The sequence below is a fragment of the Salvelinus fontinalis genome, chromosome 32 (genome assembly GCF_029448725.1).
Source record: "Salvelinus fontinalis isolate EN_2023a chromosome 32, ASM2944872v1, whole genome shotgun sequence".
NCBI classification, from domain to species: domain Eukaryota; kingdom Metazoa; phylum Chordata; class Actinopteri; order Salmoniformes; family Salmonidae; genus Salvelinus; species Salvelinus fontinalis.
In genome coordinates this window covers 37,467,820-37,490,752 of record NC_074696.1, presented here as the reverse complement: position 1 = coordinate 37,490,752, position 22,933 = coordinate 37,467,820, and the positions used below count along the sequence as shown (strand labels likewise).

The 22,933-nt window shown below is 43.5% G+C and overlaps 1 protein-coding gene across 7 annotated transcripts; it reads right to left on the bottom strand.

Annotated features, from left to right (window-relative positions):
- Positions 1-7: 7 nt before the first annotated feature.
- On the bottom strand, positions 8-22,790 carry LOC129831247 (zinc finger protein 384-like). 7 transcript variants are annotated; one of them, XR_008755688.1, is made up of 13 exons: positions 22,628-22,790; positions 21,270-21,337; positions 20,725-20,974; positions 20,393-20,515; positions 19,916-19,954; positions 10,504-10,655; positions 10,218-10,294; positions 9,814-10,038; positions 7,888-8,105; positions 6,366-6,533; positions 5,830-5,908; positions 5,443-5,601; positions 3,127-3,216 (listed from the first exon to the last, which is right to left on the bottom strand). XR_008755688.1 is itself a non-coding variant. In XM_055894440.1 (12 exons), exons 2-12 carry the CDS (start codon positions 21,330-21,332, stop codon positions 2,818-2,820), a joined length of 1,734 nt encoding a protein of 577 aa, XP_055750415.1. In that variant the 5' UTR covers positions 21,333-21,337; positions 22,628-22,789; the 3' UTR covers positions 8-2,817. The 7 variants fall into 7 exon arrangements, 6 of the variants coding, with proteins under 6 accessions (XP_055750415.1, XP_055750418.1, XP_055750417.1 ...); XM_055894440.1 differs by lacking the exon at positions 7,888-8,105 and having other exon boundaries at positions 8-3,216; positions 22,628-22,789; XM_055894443.1 differs by lacking the exons at positions 7,888-8,105; positions 22,628-22,790 and adding an exon at positions 22,132-22,537 and having other exon boundaries at positions 8-3,216.
- Positions 22,791-22,933: the final 143 nt, after the last annotated feature.

Genomic DNA, 22,933 nt, shown 5'->3' with positions numbered 1-22,933 from the left:
AGAAAGATCGTCACCTCCGACTGTCTCACTTTATTGTCCTTACAAGGAGAAACAGTCTGTTCATATGAATGTGTACTGTGCATATACAGCGAGTGTAGCATAAGTGTAGTTAATAATGGCATTAGGAGCGATAACAATAAGAATAATGAGAACTGTGTTATTTCAAAAGACACATTATGAAGTACAAGGAGTATACATAAGATCACCGGCCAATCACAAGCCAGCTCAATAAATACACAGAGCAGAATAGAGCTCTGTGATTGGACGGGTTACAAATACATGTCAACGATTCATACTTTTGAAGTTATTTTGTTTTCTTTTTCATATGTATTTAGATCTCAGTTTTTTTCTTTACAGAGGCAGTACATCATTCCCTTTTTTGAAAGAAAAAAGTCACTTCTATATACAGTACCAGTCAAACGTTTGGACACACCTACTCATTCCAGGGTTTTTCTTTATTTTTACTATTTTCTACATTGTAGAATAATAGTGAAGACATCAACAATATGAACTAACACATATGGGATCATGTAGTAACCAATAAAGTGTTAAACAACTCATCCCAAACCATCTCAAATTGGGTTGAGGTCAGGTGATTGTGGAGGCCAGGTCATCTGATGCAGCACTCCATCACTCTCCTTCTTGGTCAAATAGCCCTTACACAGCCTGGAGGTGTTGGGTCATTGTCCTGTTGAAAAACAAATCATAGTCCCACTAAGCGCAAACCAGATGGGATGGCGTATCACTGCAGAATGCTGTGGAAGTTATTCTGGTTTGCCTTGAATTCTAAATAAATCACTGGGTGTCACCAGCAAAGCATCCCCACACCATAACACCTCCTCCTCCATGCTTTATGGTGGGAAACACACATGCAGAGATTATCCGTTCACCCACACCTCGTCTCACAAAAATCCGGCGGTTGGAACCAAAAATCTCCAATTTGGACTCCAGACCAATGGACACATTTCCACCGGTCTAATGTCCATTGCTCGTGTTTCTTGGCCCAAACAAGTCTCTCTTCTTATTGGTGTCTTTTAGTAGTGGTTTCTTTGCAGCAATTCGACTGTTACTTGAACTCTGTGAAGCATTTATTTGGGCTGCAATTTCTGAGGCTAGTAACTAATGAACTTATCCTCTGCAGTAGAGATAACTCTGGGTCTTCCTTTCCTGTGGCGGTCCTCATGAGAGCCAGTTTCATCATAGCACTTGACTGACCTTCATGTCTTAAAGTAATGATGGACTGTCGTTTCCCTTTGCTTATTTGAGCGGTTCTTGGACTTGGTCTTTTACCAAATAGGACTATCTTTTGTATACCCCTTACCTTGTCTAACACAATTGATTGGCTCAAACGCATTAAGGAGAAAAGAAATTCCACAAATTAACTTTTGTCAAGGTACACCTGTTAATTGAAATGCGTTTCAGATGACAACCTCATGAAGCTGGTTGAGAGAAAGCCAAGAGTGTGCAAAGCTGTCATCAAGGCAAAGGTTGGCTACTTTGGAGAATCTAAAATATTAAATATTTTTTGATTTGTTTAACACTTTTTAGGTTACGACATGATTCCATATGTGTTATTTCATAGTTTTGATGTCTTCACTATTATTCTACAATATAGAAAAAGAAAGAAAAACCCTGGAATGAGTAGGCGTGTCCAAACATTTGAGTGGTACTGCATATCTACATAGATTACAGTATCTTCCAATGGATAATAATGAGGATAACATTGATAGTTGCGTACAATAAGAATAACGTAGGTAGTAATACTCCGTACGAAAGGTTTTTAAAAAAACAACAAAAAACTTGTTAAAAGTACCTAATTGTTTCAATACAATCCACCTTTCTCCCCCGCACCCCTTGCTTTGCAAGAATGAGTTGGGAATATAGAAAATCATCATTCTTAAATACAAAATCTGCTCTGTTTCTAGATGTTTCTTCTCACTCACGTTCCTTGCACAATCTTTTCACTTTCCCACGCCGTTCGTTAACACATTCCAACGTTGGTAGAAAAATACATACATATGATAATATACATACAACTAATAAATGAAACCATGAGGGAAAAAATACAAGATTGACCAAGTGCCTTCTTTATATCAGCCCCCCTCATCTCTTTCCCTTTTCGATGTCTTCTACTTTAAGTGCCTTCTTTATATCAGCCCCCCCCTCATCTCTTTCCCTTTTCGATGTCTTCTCCTTTAAGTGCCTTCTTTATATCAGCCCCCCCCCTCATCTCTTTCCCTTTTCGATGTCTTCTCCTTTAAGTGCCTTCTTTATATCAGCCCCCCCCCCTCATCTCTTTCCCTTTTCGATGTCTTCTCCTTTAAGTGCCTTCTTTATATCAGCCCCCCCCTCATCTCTTTCCCTTTTCGATGTCTTCTCCTTTAAGTGCCTTCTTTGAACCATTCATATATCATCTCTTCATTCAATACTGGACTACATATCCCATACTTCCTCTTCATCTCAGGTTTCCTCTTCACGCCCTCCTTTCCTTCTCTGATTGGGTCTTGCATCGCCAAACCTCATTCTTCCATCCATTCCTTCGCCAACCACAAGGCAGTGTCGCTTTTACTTAGTCCTTTCTCCCTGTCAGTGGAGGCTGGTGGGAGGAGAAATCAGAGAACGGCCTCATTGAAATAGCTGGAATCAAACACATTGATTGTGTTTGACACAGTTCCGTTCTTTCCATTCCAGCCATTACAATGAGCCTATCCTCCCATTTAAAGTGACACCAGCCTCCAACTCCCTCCCTCCCTCTCCATTCTGTCCATCTGCCGCTCTGTCCAAACTCCTCTCCTCACCTCTGTCCATCCTCCCGCTCTATGAGTTCATGTGCTCCACCTGGATGGCTGAGGTGGACACGGTCAAGCAGAGGTCCTTATGGGCCGACAGATCAGCCACGCTGACTGGCTTGTACTGGATCTCGCCGGCCGACACCGTCTTGTACTGGTGCAGGTCGAAGGAGCATGGCACGCCCTCCGTCTGTGGGTAGCTGCCCTGCTGGGGGTTGTTGGGGTTCTGGGAATGGTTCTGCCCCGGGTTCTGGCCCGCCCCTCCAGGACCACCCACTGCATTTGCCCCGCGTCCTCCTCTCCCACGGCCCCTCCCCCTGCCCCCTCCTCCAGGGGTGTGGCCCTGGGCCTGCTGTGCGGCGACGGCGGCCGCCACCGTGAGGGGGTCCGGGTTGTGCTTCCGCATGTGTTTCATCAGGTAGGTCTCCTGGAGAAGAGGAGTGGGGAGAAAGATGGTGAAAGAGGTGGACAGTGCAGTGAACTCTTACCATGCAGTGGGTCTTGGGGACAAAATGCAAGGGCTTGGCACGTACAGTTGAAGTCGGAAGTTTACATACACTTAGGTTGGAGTCATTAAAACTCGTTTTTCAACCACTCCACAAATTTCTTGTTAACAAACTATAGTTTGTCAAGTCGGTTAGGACATCTACTTTGTGCATGACAAGTAATTTTTCCAACAATTGTTTACAGACAGATTATTTCACTTATAAATCACTGTATCACAATTCCAGTGGGTCAGAAGTTTACATACACTAAGTTGACTGTGCCTTTAAACAGCTTGGAATATTCCAGAAAATGACGTCATGGCTTTAGAAGCTTCTGATATGCTAATTAACATCATTTGAGTCAATTGGAGGTGTACCTGTGGATGTATTTCAAGCCCTACCTTCAAACTCAGTGCCTCTTTGCTTGACATCATGGGGAAATCTAAAGAAATCAGCCAAGTCCTCAGATAAAACATTGTAGACCTCCACAAGTCTGGTTCATCCTTGGGAGCAATTTCCAAACGTCTGAAGGTACCACGTTCATCTGTATAAGCAATAGCACGCAAGTATAAACACCATGGGACCACGCAGCCGTCATACAGCTCAGGAAGGAGACGCGTTCTGTCTCCTAGAGATGAACGTACTTTGGTGTGAAAAGTGCAAATCAATCCCAGAACAACAGCAAAGGATCTTGTGAAGATGCTACGGAGGAAACAAGTACAAAAGTATCTATATCCACAGTAAAACGAGTCCTATATCGACATAACCTGAAAGGCCGCTGAGCAGGAAATAAGCCACTGCTCCAAAACTGCCATAAAAAAGCCAGACTACGGTTTGCAACTGCACATGGGGACAAAGATCGTACTTTTTTGGAGAAATGTCCTCTGGTCTGATGAAACAAAAATAGAATTGTTTGGCCATAATGACCATCGTTATGTTTGGAGGAAAAAGGGGGAGGCTTGCAAGCCAAAGAACGCCATCCCAACCGTGAAGCACAGGGGTGGCAGCATCATGTTGTGGGGGTGCTTTGCTGCAGGAGGGACTGGTGCACTTCACAAAATAGATAGCATCATATGGAAGGAAAATGATGTGGATATATTGAAGCAACATCTCAAGACATCAGTCAGGAAGTTGAAGCTTGGTCGCAAATGGGTCTTCCAAATGGACAATGACCCCAAGCCTACTTCCAAAGTTGTGGCAAAATGGCTTAAGGACAACAGAGTCAAGGTATTGGAGTGGCCATCACAAAGCCCTGACCTCAATCCTATAGACAATTTGTGGGCAGAACTTAAAAAGCGTGTGCAAGCAAGGAGGCCTACAAACCTGACTCCGTTACACCAGCTCTGTCAGGAGGAATGGGACAAAATTCACCCAACTTAATGTGGGAAGCTTGTGGAAGGCTACCCAAAACATTTGACCCAAGTTAAACAATTTAAAGGCAATGGTACCAAATACTAATTGAGTGTATGTAAACTTCTGACCCACTGGGAATGTGATGAAAGAAATAAAATCTGAAATAAATCATTCTCTCTACTATTATTCTGATATTTCAAATTCTTAAAATAAAGTGGTGATCCTAACTTTTTACGAGGATTAAATGTCAGGAATTGTGAAAACTGAGTTTAAATGTATTTGGCTGAGGTGTATGTAAACTTCCGACTTCAACTGTACATACAAACTCAGTAATATGTAGTCTATGCAAATTACTAGAAGGAAATATGGGCCTAGCGTAAATAAACTACAGTAGAGGGGGAGAAGGGTTTTTAACTACATAGCCAAAATCCTACCTGTACAGTCCTATACAACACTATAGGTTACCATCAAGCCAAACTACTGCGTGTACTTGTTCATCTACTCTTCTACTGGTTGTTCAACTGTTTTCACTACCAACCAACTTACAGTAACCTGAAGTACTGTAGTCCTTCAAGTAATCTAATATTGCAGTTACTGAAAGAAGTACATACAATGAATTAATCTCCACCCTCACAATGCTCTAGCCCCTCCCCTAAAATATGACATTGCTGAACAGCACTTTCATGCAACAGGCTCCTCACAAGCGGGGAGGCCCCGCATCTAGAAAGCAATAGTGGGTGTGACTCTTTTAAAAGGGGTGGGACTTCATGTAGTTGAGGAGGAGGTGGAGGTTTTAGGGTGATTGGCAGGCGTACCGAGGTGTAGGCGCGGTTGCACAGGCCACAGGAGTAAAGCTTGGCGTGTTTGACCGTGTGAGTGGTCAGGTGCACCTCCAGACTGGCCGCGTCTGTGTAACCGCGGTTACAGTTGTGGCACTTATACGGCTTGTCTTTGTTGTGCTGCCGGCGGTGAGACTGGGGTAAGCAATGTAAGAGTTAATACATTATGATTATTGTGACTATAACGTTATCATGCCTACATCATATCATTATGCTAATGTTATTAACTGTACAGAATGAATTTAAAGCTAAGTGAATTTTTGCTATGAGAAACTTACAACCAAATAAATTTAAATTGAGATGATTATTGTCCAAATTTGAGATCTATTGGACTTGTGAATTGGATGTAGAAGTCTTGCCTACCTGTAAGTTGGACAGCTGAGTGAATGCTTTCTCACAGCCAGGATGGATACACTTGTAAGGTCGGTCCCCAGTGTGGATCCTATGGAAGTGAAACACAGTCTGTAATGAACTACAGCTCCCAGAAAACCTGGTGGAAAGAGAGAGATCCAATCCCAAATCAACCACTCTATCCAATGGTCTTTGACGGCCCCTCATAGATAGAGTTTCCACCATATTACTTACTGGTAAATCCAACCAGTCCATTCAGATGTCAAAGTGTAAGGGATACGTATATTGGCAACAGCCTCATGTCCAAACCGATGCGGACATGAGGGAGGAGCTAGAAAACGTAGCAAACTTTAATGACACTTGTAATCACATCAATTTATCCTAAACGCTTTATTAAATAAGTCTGTGGGTTGTTTTGAAATTGAGCAAGAAGATGAGAGACAACGAGTGAGAAGGAAAGAGAAAAAAACTAAAAAAGAGGAGTAGATGGAACTAGAGAGGGTGTGTGATGACGTGACTGCCCACTGTCCCTGTTTAGTAGTGTTTACCTGTGGTGCTGCTGTAAGTGACTGAGCTGCCTGAATGTTTTCTGGCAGAAGGAGCAGGTGTAGGGCTTGGACCCACTGTGGATGCGGATGTGCTGGGCAAGGTAGCTGGAGTTGGAGAACGATTTGGAGCAGTGGGGACACTTGTGCGGTTTGCCCTCAGTGTGGTTTCTAACAAGGGGATGGGGAGATGGAGAGAGAGAAAAAGAGAGAGAGAGATTTATAATATATCAAATCAGTGACAAATTATCCTGAGATCAAATCATAATCAAATCACCCCAAATCAAGTTGAGAGCAGTTTGATTGACAGTGTGCACTTTTTGTTGTTGCTGTGTCTGAGTTGCAAAACACAGTACGAAAACAGACAGCAGGCAGTCCCCCTTTCCTTTCTCTCTCTCTCTCCACCTATGGTGTGCTACCGATATTGTGTGGTAATTCTACAGAGGCCTACAACTTAGACATTTGAGTGAAGGCATGTGCTCGCCTTTCTCTTGAAACATAAGGCAAAAAATTGTGAGGGGCATGTGAGGGAGGAAATGCAATAGAGAAGGCAAAGGGAGCACTTTATTCTAACAGAACAGTGAGGGTGGGAGGAAGGGAAAAGCAATTTATTTAATTCCTCAAACATTCAAGAAACCAAAGACTGGTTGAAGAGATGGTGCACAGATAGAACTGAAAGTGTCAGGGAAAGGCAGCCAAAGAAAATGAAGAAATCAATATGGAAAGATGTAGTCTTTGGATAGCTAAATGTACAGATAGAGCCATATTATTTGTCTGAATAAAAACCTTTACGTTATGATACTCTTTCAGGGATAGTTTACCCAAAATGACATCCTTTCCCCAAGGATGGACGTGACTTATTAGTCTTTGCCGTGTTTCTCCAGCTATCTAAAAGGAAGAATGCAATCTGTCACTTTCAAAGAAGTTAACCCCCTCTTCAGATCAAATGTGGTGTTCCACAGGGATCGATGCTTGGACCTCTATTATTTCTAGTTTACCTAATGCATAAAAACTACTTTTTCAGATCTTGTTTGTCAATAACATAAGCAACTTTAATTCCCCCAAAAATCTGCAAACTACACATAAAAACTATAGCATCCAAGACAGCAAACAACGCATACACTTAAAAATGTGATCTCTCTTGAATACAACCACGGCACTCAATCTGTACTACACTTGAAGCCTGAATTGTGCTTTTTGACCTCCCCTACACATTTTGTTTTTAACCTAGCACTGAATGTTGTGTCAAAAATCTTTGTCTACATCTCTGGTAATGGTTATATACGGTATCACTGTCTTCCGTATGTTCCTGCTTGTATGTACAGTACCAGTCAAAAGTTTGGACACACCTACTCAATCAAGGGTTTTTCTTTATTTTGACTATTTCCTACATTGTAGAATAATAGTGAAGACATCAAAACTATGAAATAACACATATGGAATCATGTAGTAACCAAAAAAGTGTTAAATGAATAGATAGATTTTGCAATGATGACACTCTTGGCATTCTCTCAACCAGCTTCACCTGGAATGCTTTTCCAACAGTCTTGAAGGAGTTCCCACATATGCTGAGCACTTGTTGGCTGCTTTTCCTTCACTCTGCGGTCCGACTCATCCCAAACCATCTCAATTTGGTTGAGGTTGGGGGATTGTGGAGGCCAGGTCATCTGATGCAGTACACCATCACTCTCCTTCTTGGTCAAATAGCCCTTACACAGCCTGGAGGTGTGTTGGGTCATTGTCCTGTTGAAAAACAAATGATAGTCCCACTAAGCCCAAACCAGATGGGATGGCATATCGCTGCAGAATGCTGTGGTTGCCATGCTGGTTAAGTGTGCCTTGAATTCTAAGTAAATCACAGACAGTGTCACCAGCAAAGCATCCCCACACCATAACACCTCCTCCTCCATGCTTTATGGTGGAAAATACACATGCAAAGATAATCTGTTCACCCACACCGCGTTTCACAAAGACACGGCGGTTGGAAACAAAAATCTCCAATTTGGACTCCAGACCAAAGGACCAAATTTCCACTGGTCTAATGTCCATTGCTCCTGTTTCTTGGCCCAAGCAAGTCTTTTCTACTTATTGGTGTCCTTTAGTAGTGGTTTCTTTGCAGCAATTTGACCATGAGGACCTGATTCACACAGTCGTGATGTTGAGATGTGCTTGTTACTTGAACTCTGTGAAGCATTTATTTGGGCTACAATCTGAGGAGCAGTTAACTCTAATGAACTTATCCTCTGCAACAGAGGTTACTCTGGGTCTTCCTTTCCTGTGGTGGTCCTCATGAGAGTCAGTTTCAACAAAGCGATGGTTTTTGCGACTGCACTTGAAGAAACGTTCAAAGTTCTTGACATTTTCCAGATTGACTGACCTTCATGTCTTAAAAGTAATGATGGATTGTCGTTTGTCTTTGCCTATTTGAGCTGTTCTTGCCATAATATATTGACTTGGTCTTTTACCAAATAGGGTATTTTACCAAATATCTTCTGTATACCACCCCTACCTTGTCACAACACAACTTGATTGGCTCAAACGCATTAAGGAAAGAAATTCCACAAATTAACAAGGCACGCCTGTTAATTGAAATGCATTCCAGGTGACTACCTCATAAAGCTGGTTTAGAGAATGCCAAGAGTGTGCAAAGCTGTCATCAAGGCAAAGGTTGGCTACTTTGAAGAATTTGTTTAACACTTATTTGGTTACTAAATGATTTCATATGTGTTATTTCATAATTTTGATATCTTCACTATTATTCTACAATGTAGAAAATAGTAAAAAATAAAGAAAACCCCTGGAATGAGGTGTATCCAAACTTTTGACTGGTACTGTCAGTGAACGTGTGGAACCGAGAGCAGGGAAGCAGACAGTCAGAAAAGTAAAATGAGGGATAAGGATGAGATAGGAAGAAAAGATGGATACCACAAAATAAAGAGGGTACACGCAAAGAAATCAACAGAAACAAGGACATAACTGAACAAATTCATCAAAGTTCATAAAAAGCAATTTGTCAAGAAAAAACACGTCAAACAGCACACACTCTGCTTATAAAAGCTGTGACATTTTGACAAGAGAGAAAAAGGTGGTGCTGCTTTGTCACACGTCACCAGAAATATCAATATTGGGCTTGTTTATTCTAAATCTGCAGTCATAGATGAAGTACAAGAAGACATTTTTAAATCAGTATTATTGGGAGTAATAATGTATTACTTGCATTGTCAAAATAAAACCCCATGTATCTAATGCAGAGTATTTACTCATATCGTAATGGTCAAATCCAAAGCCAAATGTAGAAAGGTACATTGGTATCAATATCCCTGAATTTGTAGTGATAGTCTTTACTACCAGCCCTTCATTCTTGTGTGACAGTCTATACTCTGCAGTCACACACCTATTCCCTGAAATCAACCATCACACACACTCACACACGCCAGGGAGGCAGCAGTACCGTGTGTGCTGCTGTAAGTGACTGAGCTGCCTGAATGTTTTCTGGCAGTAGGAGCAGGTGTAGGGCTTGGCCCCGCTGTGGATGCGGATGTGCTGGGACAGGTAGCTGGAATTGGCGAATGACTTGGAGCAGTGGGGGCACTTGTGCGGCTTGGCCTCCGTGTGAGACTTGGCGTGGATCTGCATGTCCGACTTGCTGAAGAACGTCACCGCACACATCCGGCACCTGGAATATGGATACGAGAGAGTGGCAGGTGGTGGAAATGGAGAGAAAACAAGAGGAACAGAGATACTGTATAGACACAGGGATACGTTGAATGGGGAATACATTACAGTGTCAACTTGGGTAACAAATAGTGAGAGTTAAGGGGTAAAAAGTATGTAAGCACAAAGCCTCTAATCTACCTGTATGATTTGGTCCCATCTTTGTTCCCATGCTCATCCTCATCATTTGATAAGTCATAATGGTCGGCAGTGTGGTGCTGTAAACAAACACAAAACAACATTTGTTTTTATAAACAACACTTTGCTTCACTAATCCTGAAATAATGACACTACAATACGTAGCCTTAACATATTTTATCACTATGGATTGGATTGACTGGGGAGCTGATCTAAACACAACATAATACTCAACATAACTTCTGTAGAGGCTCAGTTCTTATGTGACATCACTTAGACTCTCAATCACCTGTCCCCCAGCAGCCAGGTGTGCCAGAATCAACGCATCACTTCCTGGGGGGAGGGTGGCGCCCGCCCTCGGCATCATCGACTTCTTCTTCCTGCCCCGCTTCCCGGGCGTTGACATGACAACAGGAGGGATGACCAAATCCTCTTTCTTGTCTGAAACAGGTACAAAAAATGGGATGGGGAAAGGAGAGATGGAGGGAAGGGGAGAGAACGGGGGGGGGGGGGGGGATACAGCTTTGATTAAAAGACACCAAACACCATACTACATATCCCATGGGCCTCTTCTTGGTGAGTATCATCCACAACGGTGTCTCCTGGTATGCAATGGTGAAAGCAACAACGTGTGAGTAGTATATAACCCCATAACAGTGAGGCATTTTAATCTCTTCCCCCATGTCATGACTGTCCTGTGAGGATCCGAATGGGTCATATCAGCTTGGCAAGGGATGACAGTAACCACAGAGGGGGAGGAGGGAGCTGGTGGGTGGTTGACACCTCACACCCTGTTGTAAATTAAAGGATAGGAGATATAGAGTCTCCCTCTCCAAAATTCACACAGGAATGTTCATTTGTCTCGAGACAGTTTCCCCGCTGAAACTCTTAACACGTTCTAAAGTGAATACTGGAACAATATTTCTAACATAGAACGTGTGGAATGGTCAGAGATGATCTAAAGAATAATAATGTCATATGGGTTGTTATTTTGTGATGTCATTAAAAAGGTTATAAAGGAAATACTGTAACTTGAAAAGTATATACACTACATGTACGAAGTCTCCATCCTCTACTTTGTATATGAAATATGAACTATTATGAAGGTATTTTTGTTCAGATAGGAATGCGATTTTAGGAGCCATAAGAGATAATTTCTTCTCTTCTAAACTTTGCACAGTAAGTAGCCACGCCCCGAGTGAGGTCAGAGAGCATGTCAGCTTGACAGAACCATCCCTTTCGACATGAGTGCATAAAAGGATTGGTAAAGAAATTAACATTTAGTCCAGGAAAGACCAGGAGTTGCAACCTACATCTAAAGTGGTTTGAACCCTGAATCTCAACACGAGGTTGAAACAATAACGTCACCTTCCGGACAATCACTGGTACGGCTGATTAGCTGTCCGAAGTAAAATCTCTTCGGAAGTGAATTTAAGTGGGACCATTCAACTATTCTGTAAAATTACCATCGTACGCTACTCTCATCACAGCACTGGAACCATCGACACGGCTGGCTAGCCTATCTTCAAAGGAGCTTCAGGAGAAAATGAGAGAACAGAGAAACACCCTTTGGACAATCAGAGCCTTACAAGTGTGCCGAGGAAAAGCCCAACACCCTTCCTAAGGAGGCCTGGTTCAGACAGAGAGATAAACGGCAAACGAAGGCATTCACACGTAAATATATTCATGATTTCTTACTCCAAACGGGTGGCAGTTCATGTGCAAAGTATATGATTACTGTGAGAGTAGTTCCTAAAATGTATTAACGATAAGTGTCGCTTTCTCTCTCTCCCCCTCCCTTCTATCTCCTTTGTAACAAGCCACCATAGGTTGTGTCAGTCCGCTAGGGACCTTTTCCTAATGCAGTAAGTGTGTATGTTTATCCTGTGTTATTTATTTACCAGCTAACTTAATGATAATTAAACCAATTTGTGTAGTACCGAATCATAAGTAAGGCTGGGGTTTTGCAGATGCAGGAGGTTACGACTGTTCAGAATTACTTTTTTATTTAACCTTTATTTAACTAGGCAAGTCAGTTAAGAACAAATACTTATTCACAATGACGGCCTACCGGGGAAGAGTGGGTTAACTGCCTTGTTCAGGGGCAGAATGACAGATTCTTACCTTGCCAGCTCGGAGATTCGATTCAGCAACCTTTCGTTTACTGTCCCAACTCTCTAACCACTAGGCTACCTGCCGCCCCTGGCTAGCCTGTCTTCAAAGAAGAATGATGACATGATATGAGGTTATGATTAATACGTTGACTGTTTTATGGATGTGTTAGGTAAAGACCTTTAGAGTTTAATTCGGGAGATGGTAACTTGTTAAACAACCGCTCTCGTGGTGCCCCAAATTCCTAATGAGTTAATTGTGACATGATTCATTTAAATCGGGTAACAATTAAACATAGTTAGTTGATTTCGATAAATAACAGTCATCAGATGAATGAAAGTAAAGTCACAACACCCATATACTGAAATACCTGACAGACTTCATCGTGCCTATTTCGACAGCATTGCACAGTTACACAACTAAACAGAATTGATTTTGCTTTTTGAATGGGCCAGATACTGTAGTTTATATATTTTGGACATTAATCCAAGACAATGGTTTTCATCAATCTTTGGATGATCACATTCATGGATGGAATAGCACCACCAGAGAACATGGCGGTGTACTCCAGATCACTCCATTGGTCCTCCAGATAACTTGCTTGGACCATTAGTGGATGTGCATCAGATCATATTCCTAGACTTTCAGATATCATTTTTGGAGTCTTGGACTTACACACTCAGATAACTCTACTAGACCATCAATAGGTCGCAGATCTGATCATCTTCATAATATGTTGTGAGATTTAAAGTGTGAGCTTAAGTCCAGTAAACCATTACATCCAAGACATTTTCTTTGCAGCTTATAACAGGCCTTTCAGCAGTGTTTCCCAAACTAGGGGGTCGCCTGATTTGAAAATGGTGTGGCGAAAGAAACTCTGAACAACTGCACTTGGTTCATAGAACTGGGGTTACGTCAGTAACCTCCGGTAGCCGCTAGATGCGGTTGTAATAAACAGAGTGGTTTCTGTTTCCTTCCTACAATTGTGGCTCTATCTTTTGAACGATTTAAGCTACAACATATGACCCCATCACTGAAACATAAGACGTACAGTAGTTCCTCCATTAAAAGTTGCAAGCTTACACCGCGGGACTTAGAGGTAATTTGTGGTTTAGTACGGTACCCTGAAAGAAACTGATAATTGTGCACGACTTCAGTATTACTTACTAAAACTGTTGCTACACTAAGGTTTTTATTATTTTATTTTGTTAGGATTATTTTGCTCTTACTGTATTACTGTAGGCCACTCCCGACCAGTCACGTTGTACAGTACCTGAGTGGCGCAACAGTCTAAGACACTTCATAGCAGTGCAAGCTGTGTTGCTACAGATGCTGGTTCAACATTCGTGCTGGCCTCGACTGGGAGTCCCATGAGATGACAGTAGGTTTTGTTTTTTTCTCCTTCAAAAACAGAAATAAATCATTCTAAACAACAAACTGGCTTTATTTACAAATTAGTAACAATGTCTCACTCCATGTTCAAGAATGGCCTTTTTCTCGCTCATTTTACGTCATTTGAAAACAAAATCATCTCCAAAATATTTAATTGGCATTGCACTAATAATGGCGCTGACTCGGGAAGCGTTCCCGCTGTTCTGTTCTTAGTGACAGTCTGCACGTTCAAACTAAAACAATGTAACTAATAATGGCATCTTTGTCACGTTCCTGACCTATTTATGTTAGTTGTTATGTGTGTTAGTTGGTCAGGACGTGAGGTTGGGTGGGCATTCTATGTTTTCTGTTTCTGTGTTGGTTTTGGGTTGCCTGGTATGGCTCTTAATTAGAGGCAGGTGTTTGGCGTTCCTCTAATTAAGAGTCATATTTAGGTAGGCGTTGTCACAGTGTTCGTTGTGGGTGATTGTCTTCTGTGTTTGTGTATGTCGTTGCACCACACGGGACTGTTTCGGTTGTTCGTTTCGTTTCGTTTCGTTGTAGTATGTTTCCTGTCCGTAAGTGTTACGTGTTAGTTATGTAAGTTTATGTTCAGGTTTCGTTGACGTCGTTTTCTTGTTTTGTTATTTCGTAAGTGTATTTGTTTTCGTGTTGCCATCATCATCGTATAAATAAAAAGATGGCTTATTTCCCTCAAGCTGCATTTTGGTCTGAAGATCCTTCTCTCCTCACCTCGTCTGAGGATGAGGAGAGAGACAGCCGTTACAGAATCACCCACCACGCTAAGACCAAGCGGCAAGGGAAAACTAAACGGAGTAAGGGACAGGAGAGAAAGGAGCAATGGACATGGGACGATGTATTGGACGGAAAGGGTTGCTACACTTGGGAGGAGATCCTGGCTGGTAGGGATCGCCTCCCATGGGAACAGGTGGAGGCACTGAGGAGAGCAGAGGCTACCGGGGAGAGGAACCGGAGCTATGAGGGAACGCGTCTGGCACGGAAGCCCAAAAAGCCCGTAAGTAATTCCCAAAAATTTCTTGGGGGGAGGCTAGGAGGTAGTGGGCCAAGGGCAGGTAGGAGACCTGCGCCCACTTCTCAGGCTTACCGTGGAGAGCGGGAGTACGGGCAGGCGCCGTGTTACGCAGTAGAGCGCACGGTGTCTCCTGTACGAGTGCATAGCCCAGTGCGGGTTATTCCACCTCCCCGCACTGGGAGGGCTAGATTGGGTATTGAGCCAGGTGTCATGAGGCCGGCTCAACGCGTCTGGTCTCCAGTGCGTCTCCTCGGGCCGGCATACATGGCACCTGCCTTACGCATGGTTTCTCCGGTTCGCCTACATAGCCCGGTGCGGGTTATTCCACCTCCCCGCACTGGTCGGGCAACCGGGAGTATTCAACCAGGTAAGGTTGGGCAGGCTCAATGCTCAAGAGTGCCAGTACGTCTCCACGGTCCGGTATTTCCGGCACCACCTCCCCGCCCCAGCCTAGTACCTACAGTGCCTACACTACGCACTAGGCTATCAGTGCGTCTCCTGAGCCCAGTTCCTCCTCCACGCACTCTCTCTGTAGTGCGTGTATCCAGTTCGGTGCCTCCAGTTCCGGCACCACGCACTAAGCCTCCTGTGCGTCTCCAGAGCCCTGAACACACTGTATCTTCTCCCCCTACTAATCCTGATGTGCTTGTCCTCAGCCCGGTGTCACCAGTGCCGGTACCTCGCATCAGGGATAGAGTAGGCTTTGAGAGTACAGTGTGCCCTGTCCCTGCTCCCCGCACTAGTAGGAAGGTGCTTATCCTTAGCCCGGTGCCTCCAGTTCCGGCACCACGCACCAGGTCTACAGTGCGCCGTATCCGGCCAGAGCCATCCGTCTCTCCAGCGCCATCTGAGCCATCCGTCTCCCCAGCGCCATCTGAGCCATCCGTCTCCCCAGCGCCATCTGAGCCATCCGTCTCCCCAGCGCCATCTGAGCCATCCGTCTCCCCAGCGCCGTCTGAGTCATCCGTCTGCCATGAGCCTGCAAAGCCGCCCGTCTGCCATGAGCCTGCAAAGCCGCCCGTCTGCCATGAGCCTACAGAGCCGTCCGCCAGACAGGAGCCGCCCGCCAGACAGGAGCCGCTAGAGCCGCCCGCCAGACAGGATCTGCCAGAGCCGCCAACCAGACAGGATCTGCCAGAGCCGCCAACCAGACAGGATCTGCCAGAGCTGCCAACCAGACAGGATCTGCCAGAGCCGCCAACCAGACAGGATCTGCCAGAGCCGCCAGCGAGCCATGAGCAGCCAGAGCCGTCAGCCCGCCATGAGCGTCGAGAGCCGTCAGCCCGCCATGAGCGTCGAGAGCCGTCAGCCCGCCATGAGCGTCGAGAGCCGTCAGCCCGCCATGAGCGTCGAGAGCCGTCAGCCCGCCATGAGCGTCGAGAGCAGTCAGCCCGCCATGAGCGTCGAGAGCCGTCAGCCTGCCATGAGCGTCCAGATTCGTCAGTCAGCCATGAGCTGCCCTTCAGCCTTAAACGGCTAGATACCCAGAACTGCCCATCAGTCCAGAGCTGTCTCTCTGTCCGGAGCTGCCTCTCAGTCCGGAGTTGCCCCTCTATCATTATCTCCCTCTCTATCTTGATCTACCTCTATATTCTTATCTATCCCTCTGTCTTAATCTATCTCTCTGTCCCGGTGCTGTCCCTATCAGTGATGTTATTAAGAGGATTTTGTGGGGGTAAAAGGAGGGTGGACATTCTTAGAGGGAGGAAGCTAGGATGGATTATGGTGGGGTGGGGACCTCGCCCGGAGCCTGAGCCACCACCGTGGTTAGATGCCCACCCAGACCCTCCCCTAGACTTTGTGCTGGTGCGCCCGGAGTTCGCACCTTATGGGGGGGGTAATGTCACGTTCCTGACCTATTTATGTTAGTTGTTATGTGTGTTAGTTGGTCAGGACGTGAGGTTGGGTGGGCATTCTATGTTTTCTGTTTCTGTGTTGGTTTTGGGTTGCCTGGTATGGCTCTTAATTAGAGGCAGGTGTTTGGCGTTCCTCTAATTAAGAGTCATATTTAGGTAGGCGTTGTCACAGTGTTCGTTGTGGGTGATTGTCTTCTGTGTTTGTGTATGTCGTTGCACCACACGGGACTGTTTCGGTTGTTCGTTTCGTTTCGATGTAGTATGTTTCCTGTCCGTAAGTGTTACGTGTTAGTTATGTAAGTTTATGTTCAGGTTTCGTTGACGTCGTTTTCTTGTTTTGTTATTTCGTGAGTGTATTTGTTTTCGTGTTGCCATCATCATCGTATAAATAAAAAGATGGCTTATTTCCCTCAAGCTGCATTTTGGTCTGAAGATCCTTCTCTCCTCACCTCGTCCGAGGATGAGGAGAGAGACAGCCGTTACAATCTTTATGCTTTCGTTAATAAAAATACTCTTTCAAAATGCCGATGTTTATTTAGTTATGGATCCATAATGAATTACTATGGGAATAAATATCACTGAATTACAGAAATATCCCCCAATCCTCTATATGTAATTATTGGCGGAGAGTCACGTCATATTTTTCAATATACTGTAGGCCTACCGTAGGCGATATGAGTCTCACTAGTGTAGGTCTTATTTATTTAAAGAGCATATTGAAGTTAGAAGCAATAGCCTACAACTATTTTAGCACCGTTCCGCACTGCTCTGAGATAAGCATGGGGACCGGTCTTGATAAATCAATTAGATTTTTATTTTCACTGAATCTCTGTTTGGGTATTGGTTAGACTAGAATTAGAAAATTAGGGTGTAGACATGTTATGCTCTTAGTGTAACCTTTATTTAGTTAGGCAAGTCAGTTAAGAACAAATTCTTCTTTACAAGGACAGCCTACTCCTTCCTCCCCGTCTGGGAATTAAACCCCGGTCTCCCGCGTGCCGCAGGACACTGGATTCTTTAGCTAAATAACTTAGTACTGTACTCCCGACCGTCACGTTGTACAGCGCCATATTTTCCTCCCATCCTAACGGAAACCCAGAAGGTTGTTAGTTTTCCTTGGAATAGAAACACCATAATATTAATCAAATGAATCCCAAACTCTAAAAGTAATTGTAAAGGTAGATACAAATTATTTGTGACATTGTGGTTACAATAAAGAACGTAAACAAGTTGTAGTGTTTTTTATTTACAGTAGCGATGGACAGCTGGTGGCATTTTGAAAACAGGTTTTCAAACACTTGTAGCCCGATTAGCAGTACAATAGACTCTTTATAGCCCGGCTACTGTAGATGTGAACATCCCACTACCTGCAATTTATTCAATGCTTAAGTACTCTGAAGTGTTACATTTCTAACTCAAAACAGCAGAACCGTATTTCTTCACAACATCTTTATGCTTTCGTTAATAAAATGATAAAAATAGTCTTTCAAAATGCTGATGTTTATTTAGTTATGGATCCATAATGAATTACTATGGGAATAAATATCAGTGAATTACAGAAATATTGGAACAAAGTTGTCTAATGAAGGTAAACAAATTGTTGCTTACTGGAAAATACTCTTTCAAACACACATGGTCACGTTGTACAGCGCCATTATGGCTATTAACAGGGCTATATTTTGGCCTTTATAAATATTATTTTGGCCTTTATTCAGATTACAATCGCTCAATGTCGTTTATTTTTTTTAACGAAATAATCTCCAAAATATCGATATATATAGCCTTCCCGCTGTGTACGTCTATTTGAGCACCATTTCGCGCTGCTCTGAGACAAGCATGGAGACACTAAAATGTTAAATTATATTCCATGACATTCTTAAGAAATATGTGTTGACTGAATATAAGTGATGTCTGCTAAATAATCAAGTTAGGTTCCTCCAGAAATAAATAATTCTAAATAACAAACTTCCTTTATTTACAAATTAGTGAGAATGTCTCACCCCATGTTCAATAATTTATTTTTTCCCGCTCACTCTAGATGAAATGAAATCTCCAAAATATTGTTACTTTTTAAACAAAGTGGTTATTATTATTTAATTTAGAATTATATAAAAGCCCCTTAGATATTCTCACAGATCCTAATGAAAAATGCCCCTTAGATATTCATTTAGAATCCTCCAATCCTCTAAACGTAATTATTGGCGGAGAGTCACGTCATTGAAAAACATATTTTTTAGATAAACTGTAGGCCTACCATAGGGAAAATTAGTATTGGTTACACTACAATTAGGGTGTGGAAATGTTATGCCCCTTAGATATTAATTTAGAATCCTCCAATCCTCTTATGCTGTAGCCTACTCCCAACTGTCACGTTGCACAGCGCAATATTTTCCATTCCATCCTAATGGAAACCCTGAGGGTTTCGTTTTTCGTTTTCCTCAGAATAGAAACACCATAATATCAATCAAATTAATTAAGCAAATATCTTAAAATCAATCCCATGTACTATGTTATGACAAATAAGGTTAAAAATTCTCTAGTAATGCCAATATGGGAGACTATAAATGCTTCTCAAAGATGCCCTCTGGTGGTCAAACTAGCACTAACTTGCATTAACGTAAAAAATGGCTGACAATTAAATAACTTGCCATAAAATGCTGCAGCAGCCTGCAAGGCATGCTGCAGAGTGACACAACTTTTAAAGGAGGAACCAATGTATGTGTCTTCTATTTCCCTCTACAATGCCCACAAGCCGCGCAGTACTCATTCGAATAGAGTGGACAAGAACAGGCACTAAATCAGACTTGGAAGGAAAATAACATCTTCAATGATGATGCTCTCTTCTACATACTATAGAAGATGATACAACATTATTGACGATCTTCAGAACTTCCCAATATCTTTCTAATGCATTTCAGTCAATTCAAACCATACTTCCTTCAGATTGACATACTGTCAGACCGATTTGTAATAAACTGTCATAGCACCAATTAAAAAAGTAAACATTGGCTGTCGATTACATCACCATTTTTTAAATCAAAATGGGGTCGCGGGCCAAAAAGGTTTGGGAACCCCTGCCTTACAGTATCTCCACGCAGACAAGTCATCTAGAAAGCAACTCAACTGCACATCCAAACCAGCAATCAAACAGTTCAGAGTGCAAGTAAACACAACACAACCACAAGACTGAACCTGTGCTAAGGTTGCAGGGCTTTGCTGCTAAGCAGTAGGGATGGTTGATGGCATATGGGGAGGGAGTAGTCAGCTAGGTGGGGCAGGGTGGAGGGGAGATGGAGGTGGATACTCACTGTGGCTGTAGAAGTAGAGAGAGGAGTGCTGGCTGCTCTCTGACAGAAACCGAGAGAAGAGAACACACTCAACACACGGAGCTCACTACCCGGCTCGCTCCCTCTCTCTCTCACCGCAGAGGGTGGGGGGGCTGGATCAGGTCAAGGGTTAGTGGTTGGCTGCTGGCAGCGCGTTGCAGGGGTTAGCTCAAGCAGCAATGAGTGTGTTACTGTGTGTGTGTGGAAGTGCATGTCTGTGAGTGTTGAGTCTAAAAGACTTTAGAAGGTGGTGCCCCCCTTGCTGGGCAAGCCCATATCAACCATCTTTTTTTAATGCTCCAATGAATGTACAGTATGTGTGTATGTGAGTGTGTGCCAGTGAGTCTGCTACAGTTGTTGATAAGCCAGGACAGGTTTGCAAGCTGCTCAGGCACACAATCTATCACAATGTGGGGGGGAGGGGTAAACAGGTTTTGGGGAACGGGGTGGAAGTTTTACCTGTGTTTGTGGGGTGCAGTGCGGACACTATCATGGTGGTGGCAGGGGGTCCGGACACAAAAGATTGTGTGGAGGTGGGTTGAGAGACCAGGGTGCCTTGGGGAGTGGTTATCACTAGCCCCGCTAAGAGGGAGAGAGAGACGGTGACCTGACTGCACCACGCCCCTCCAAGAGAGAGCCGAGGCACACACTAGACACCCAAGGAAATACAGAGAACGTTTGACAGACATCACTAAAACATGATTAAGCCAGACAGAAACAGGGAAGAGATACACATAGAACAACCACAGAGGATTGCCAGACAAATGGACACTGGTGTCTTGTCTTCTCACCTGCCGTCATGATGCCCGTGGACTGGACGGGCACCACCGTGATATTCTGTGAGGTGTGCGGCTGGTGCAGGTGCCCACCTACGGCGTTCAATTGGACGCCTCCGCATTCCTGTTTGGGCACCACCCGGCCTCCAGCGTCCATGGTGAGCACGGCGGTGGGATATTGCGAGGAGTGAGGGAACGATGGAGAACCCTTATTGTCCGGACTCAACTGCTCCTTCATCTTGTTCAGGAACATGGCGTTTTCAATCTATAGTGGATGGGGAAGGTGGATAGGAAAGGAGGGAAAGAGAAAGACAGGCAATAGAGAGAATGGGTGAGATGCCAAAAGGAAATAAGTAAAGGTGGTAGAGGTTGATAAGGGAAGTGGGAGAGAGGAGGGGCAGAAGTTATCATTTGGGGAGGCTCGTTGTTTTGTTACTTACACATGAATTACAGTGAATTTGATGTTTTTCCATCTACACCTAAGGTGTAAGCTCATTATTAGTGCAAACTAAAATGTATTATGTACAATTCAAGATAAGGTCCAGTAATAAGGTTTCTACCTGTCCTTGTACTGTAGGAACGGGAGACCAAAAGTATGATGAGTTGAAATGGGAATCTTCCATTATTTCTGTAATTGAAAAGCAACATAACTTATAAACACATGCTCGCTCGTTGTCGTCAGTTGAAATGAGACCATGCCCATCTCAACTGATGTCTGGCCAAAGTTCTTGGTCTTTTGCAACTGCTAAGCATATCCAAGAAGTTGAGTAAAATAAAGAGTTTTCCTCAAGGGAATGGGGAACATTGAATGATACAAATGTGTTTTCTTCACTGGTATGCATTTTTCCCAATGCCAATAATTTAACTAAGATAAAAAGTGTGAGCCATATAATATGGAGCCATATTGTATGTAAGAGTCAATGGCCCCCGGACAGTGTTGCTGTTGGTCAGGATTGTAAATGGCATGTTATTGTTCACATACAAATAAATGCATGCAGAGCGCAGTAGTGGGGGTGAACAGAAAGTATGTTTCATCAATGGCTACCTAAAACGTATAACAGTCTACAGACGAGATAACAAAAAAATAGGGAGACATTATATTGCATACATAATAGAATATTTAACAGAAATATTTAAATATGCCATGCATGGAGTGGGCACTATAAATATTAAGGAACAATGTCAAGTCTGTCATTGAAAACCATCCAGCTAGTAGGTGTATAACAGGGGAAGTTATTTATTGTAGATTTGTAACTCAATACACCAGCAACATAGGTGTCTGCTAACCATTCTGATGTGGAACATTGAGTTCTGTCAAGTTATAGTATGTCCTATCCCAGGCCAGGGTACACACAAGACAGCTTGCCAGCCAACGGGATAGCCGCCGCCGTTACCCAACGTTACAATAAAACACTCGCCTACCCTTTCTTTCAGCTAAATAGCTGGTGGCGAGCTTGATAGACTGCTGTTGGTGTTATCTAGCTAGTTAATTATCTAGCAACAACAGCGGAGTGAAATCTGAGCTAGTTAGTTAACGTAGAAGCTAGCTAGCTCCTTGAGGTTAGCTAGCTAGCTAACTTGCCTCCATTAATTGCAGCTTTTGTTAGCTAGCTTGCTACTATGCGGCCTATTTTTAAAGTCGACAATAAACAAATAAACTCCCGCTTGAAAACAACAATGCCACAACCCCTTACGCCTCCATCCCTCTCCCTGTTCGTCACACTGAGAAAATAAAAAAAACAAAAAAAAACACGAATAAAAAAAACACAGAAAAAAAACGTCGACGCCAATGCCCCTGTGCGAGACGCAGCTTCATGCAGACTTCCGGCTGTCCAGATAGAGGAAAGCAGCAGCTCGTATGAGCTGCTCTGTCACACATAAATAATTAACGATTGAGTAATAACTCGATGTTAATTACCGGTGTTGTCGATTCCCTCTCAACCCCGGGGGTCCCGCGGGTCGGGACAGTTCGGAAACTCAGTCCAAATCCGCCCGAACCCTCAGATTCGCCGATTTTTTTCCACTAGATTTTTTTTCTTTTTCCCTCTTGTGGGTCTGCTCCGCTCTACACTTCCGGTGCCGATACATTGATTTCCGGTCTTTGGGGTCCTGTACAGAACTCTTCAAATGTATATGATCATATATTATATGATTATTTAGTTTAATTTATGACGATATGGAATTTACTGTTGGTAGCCTTCCACTATCAATGATGGCTAATACA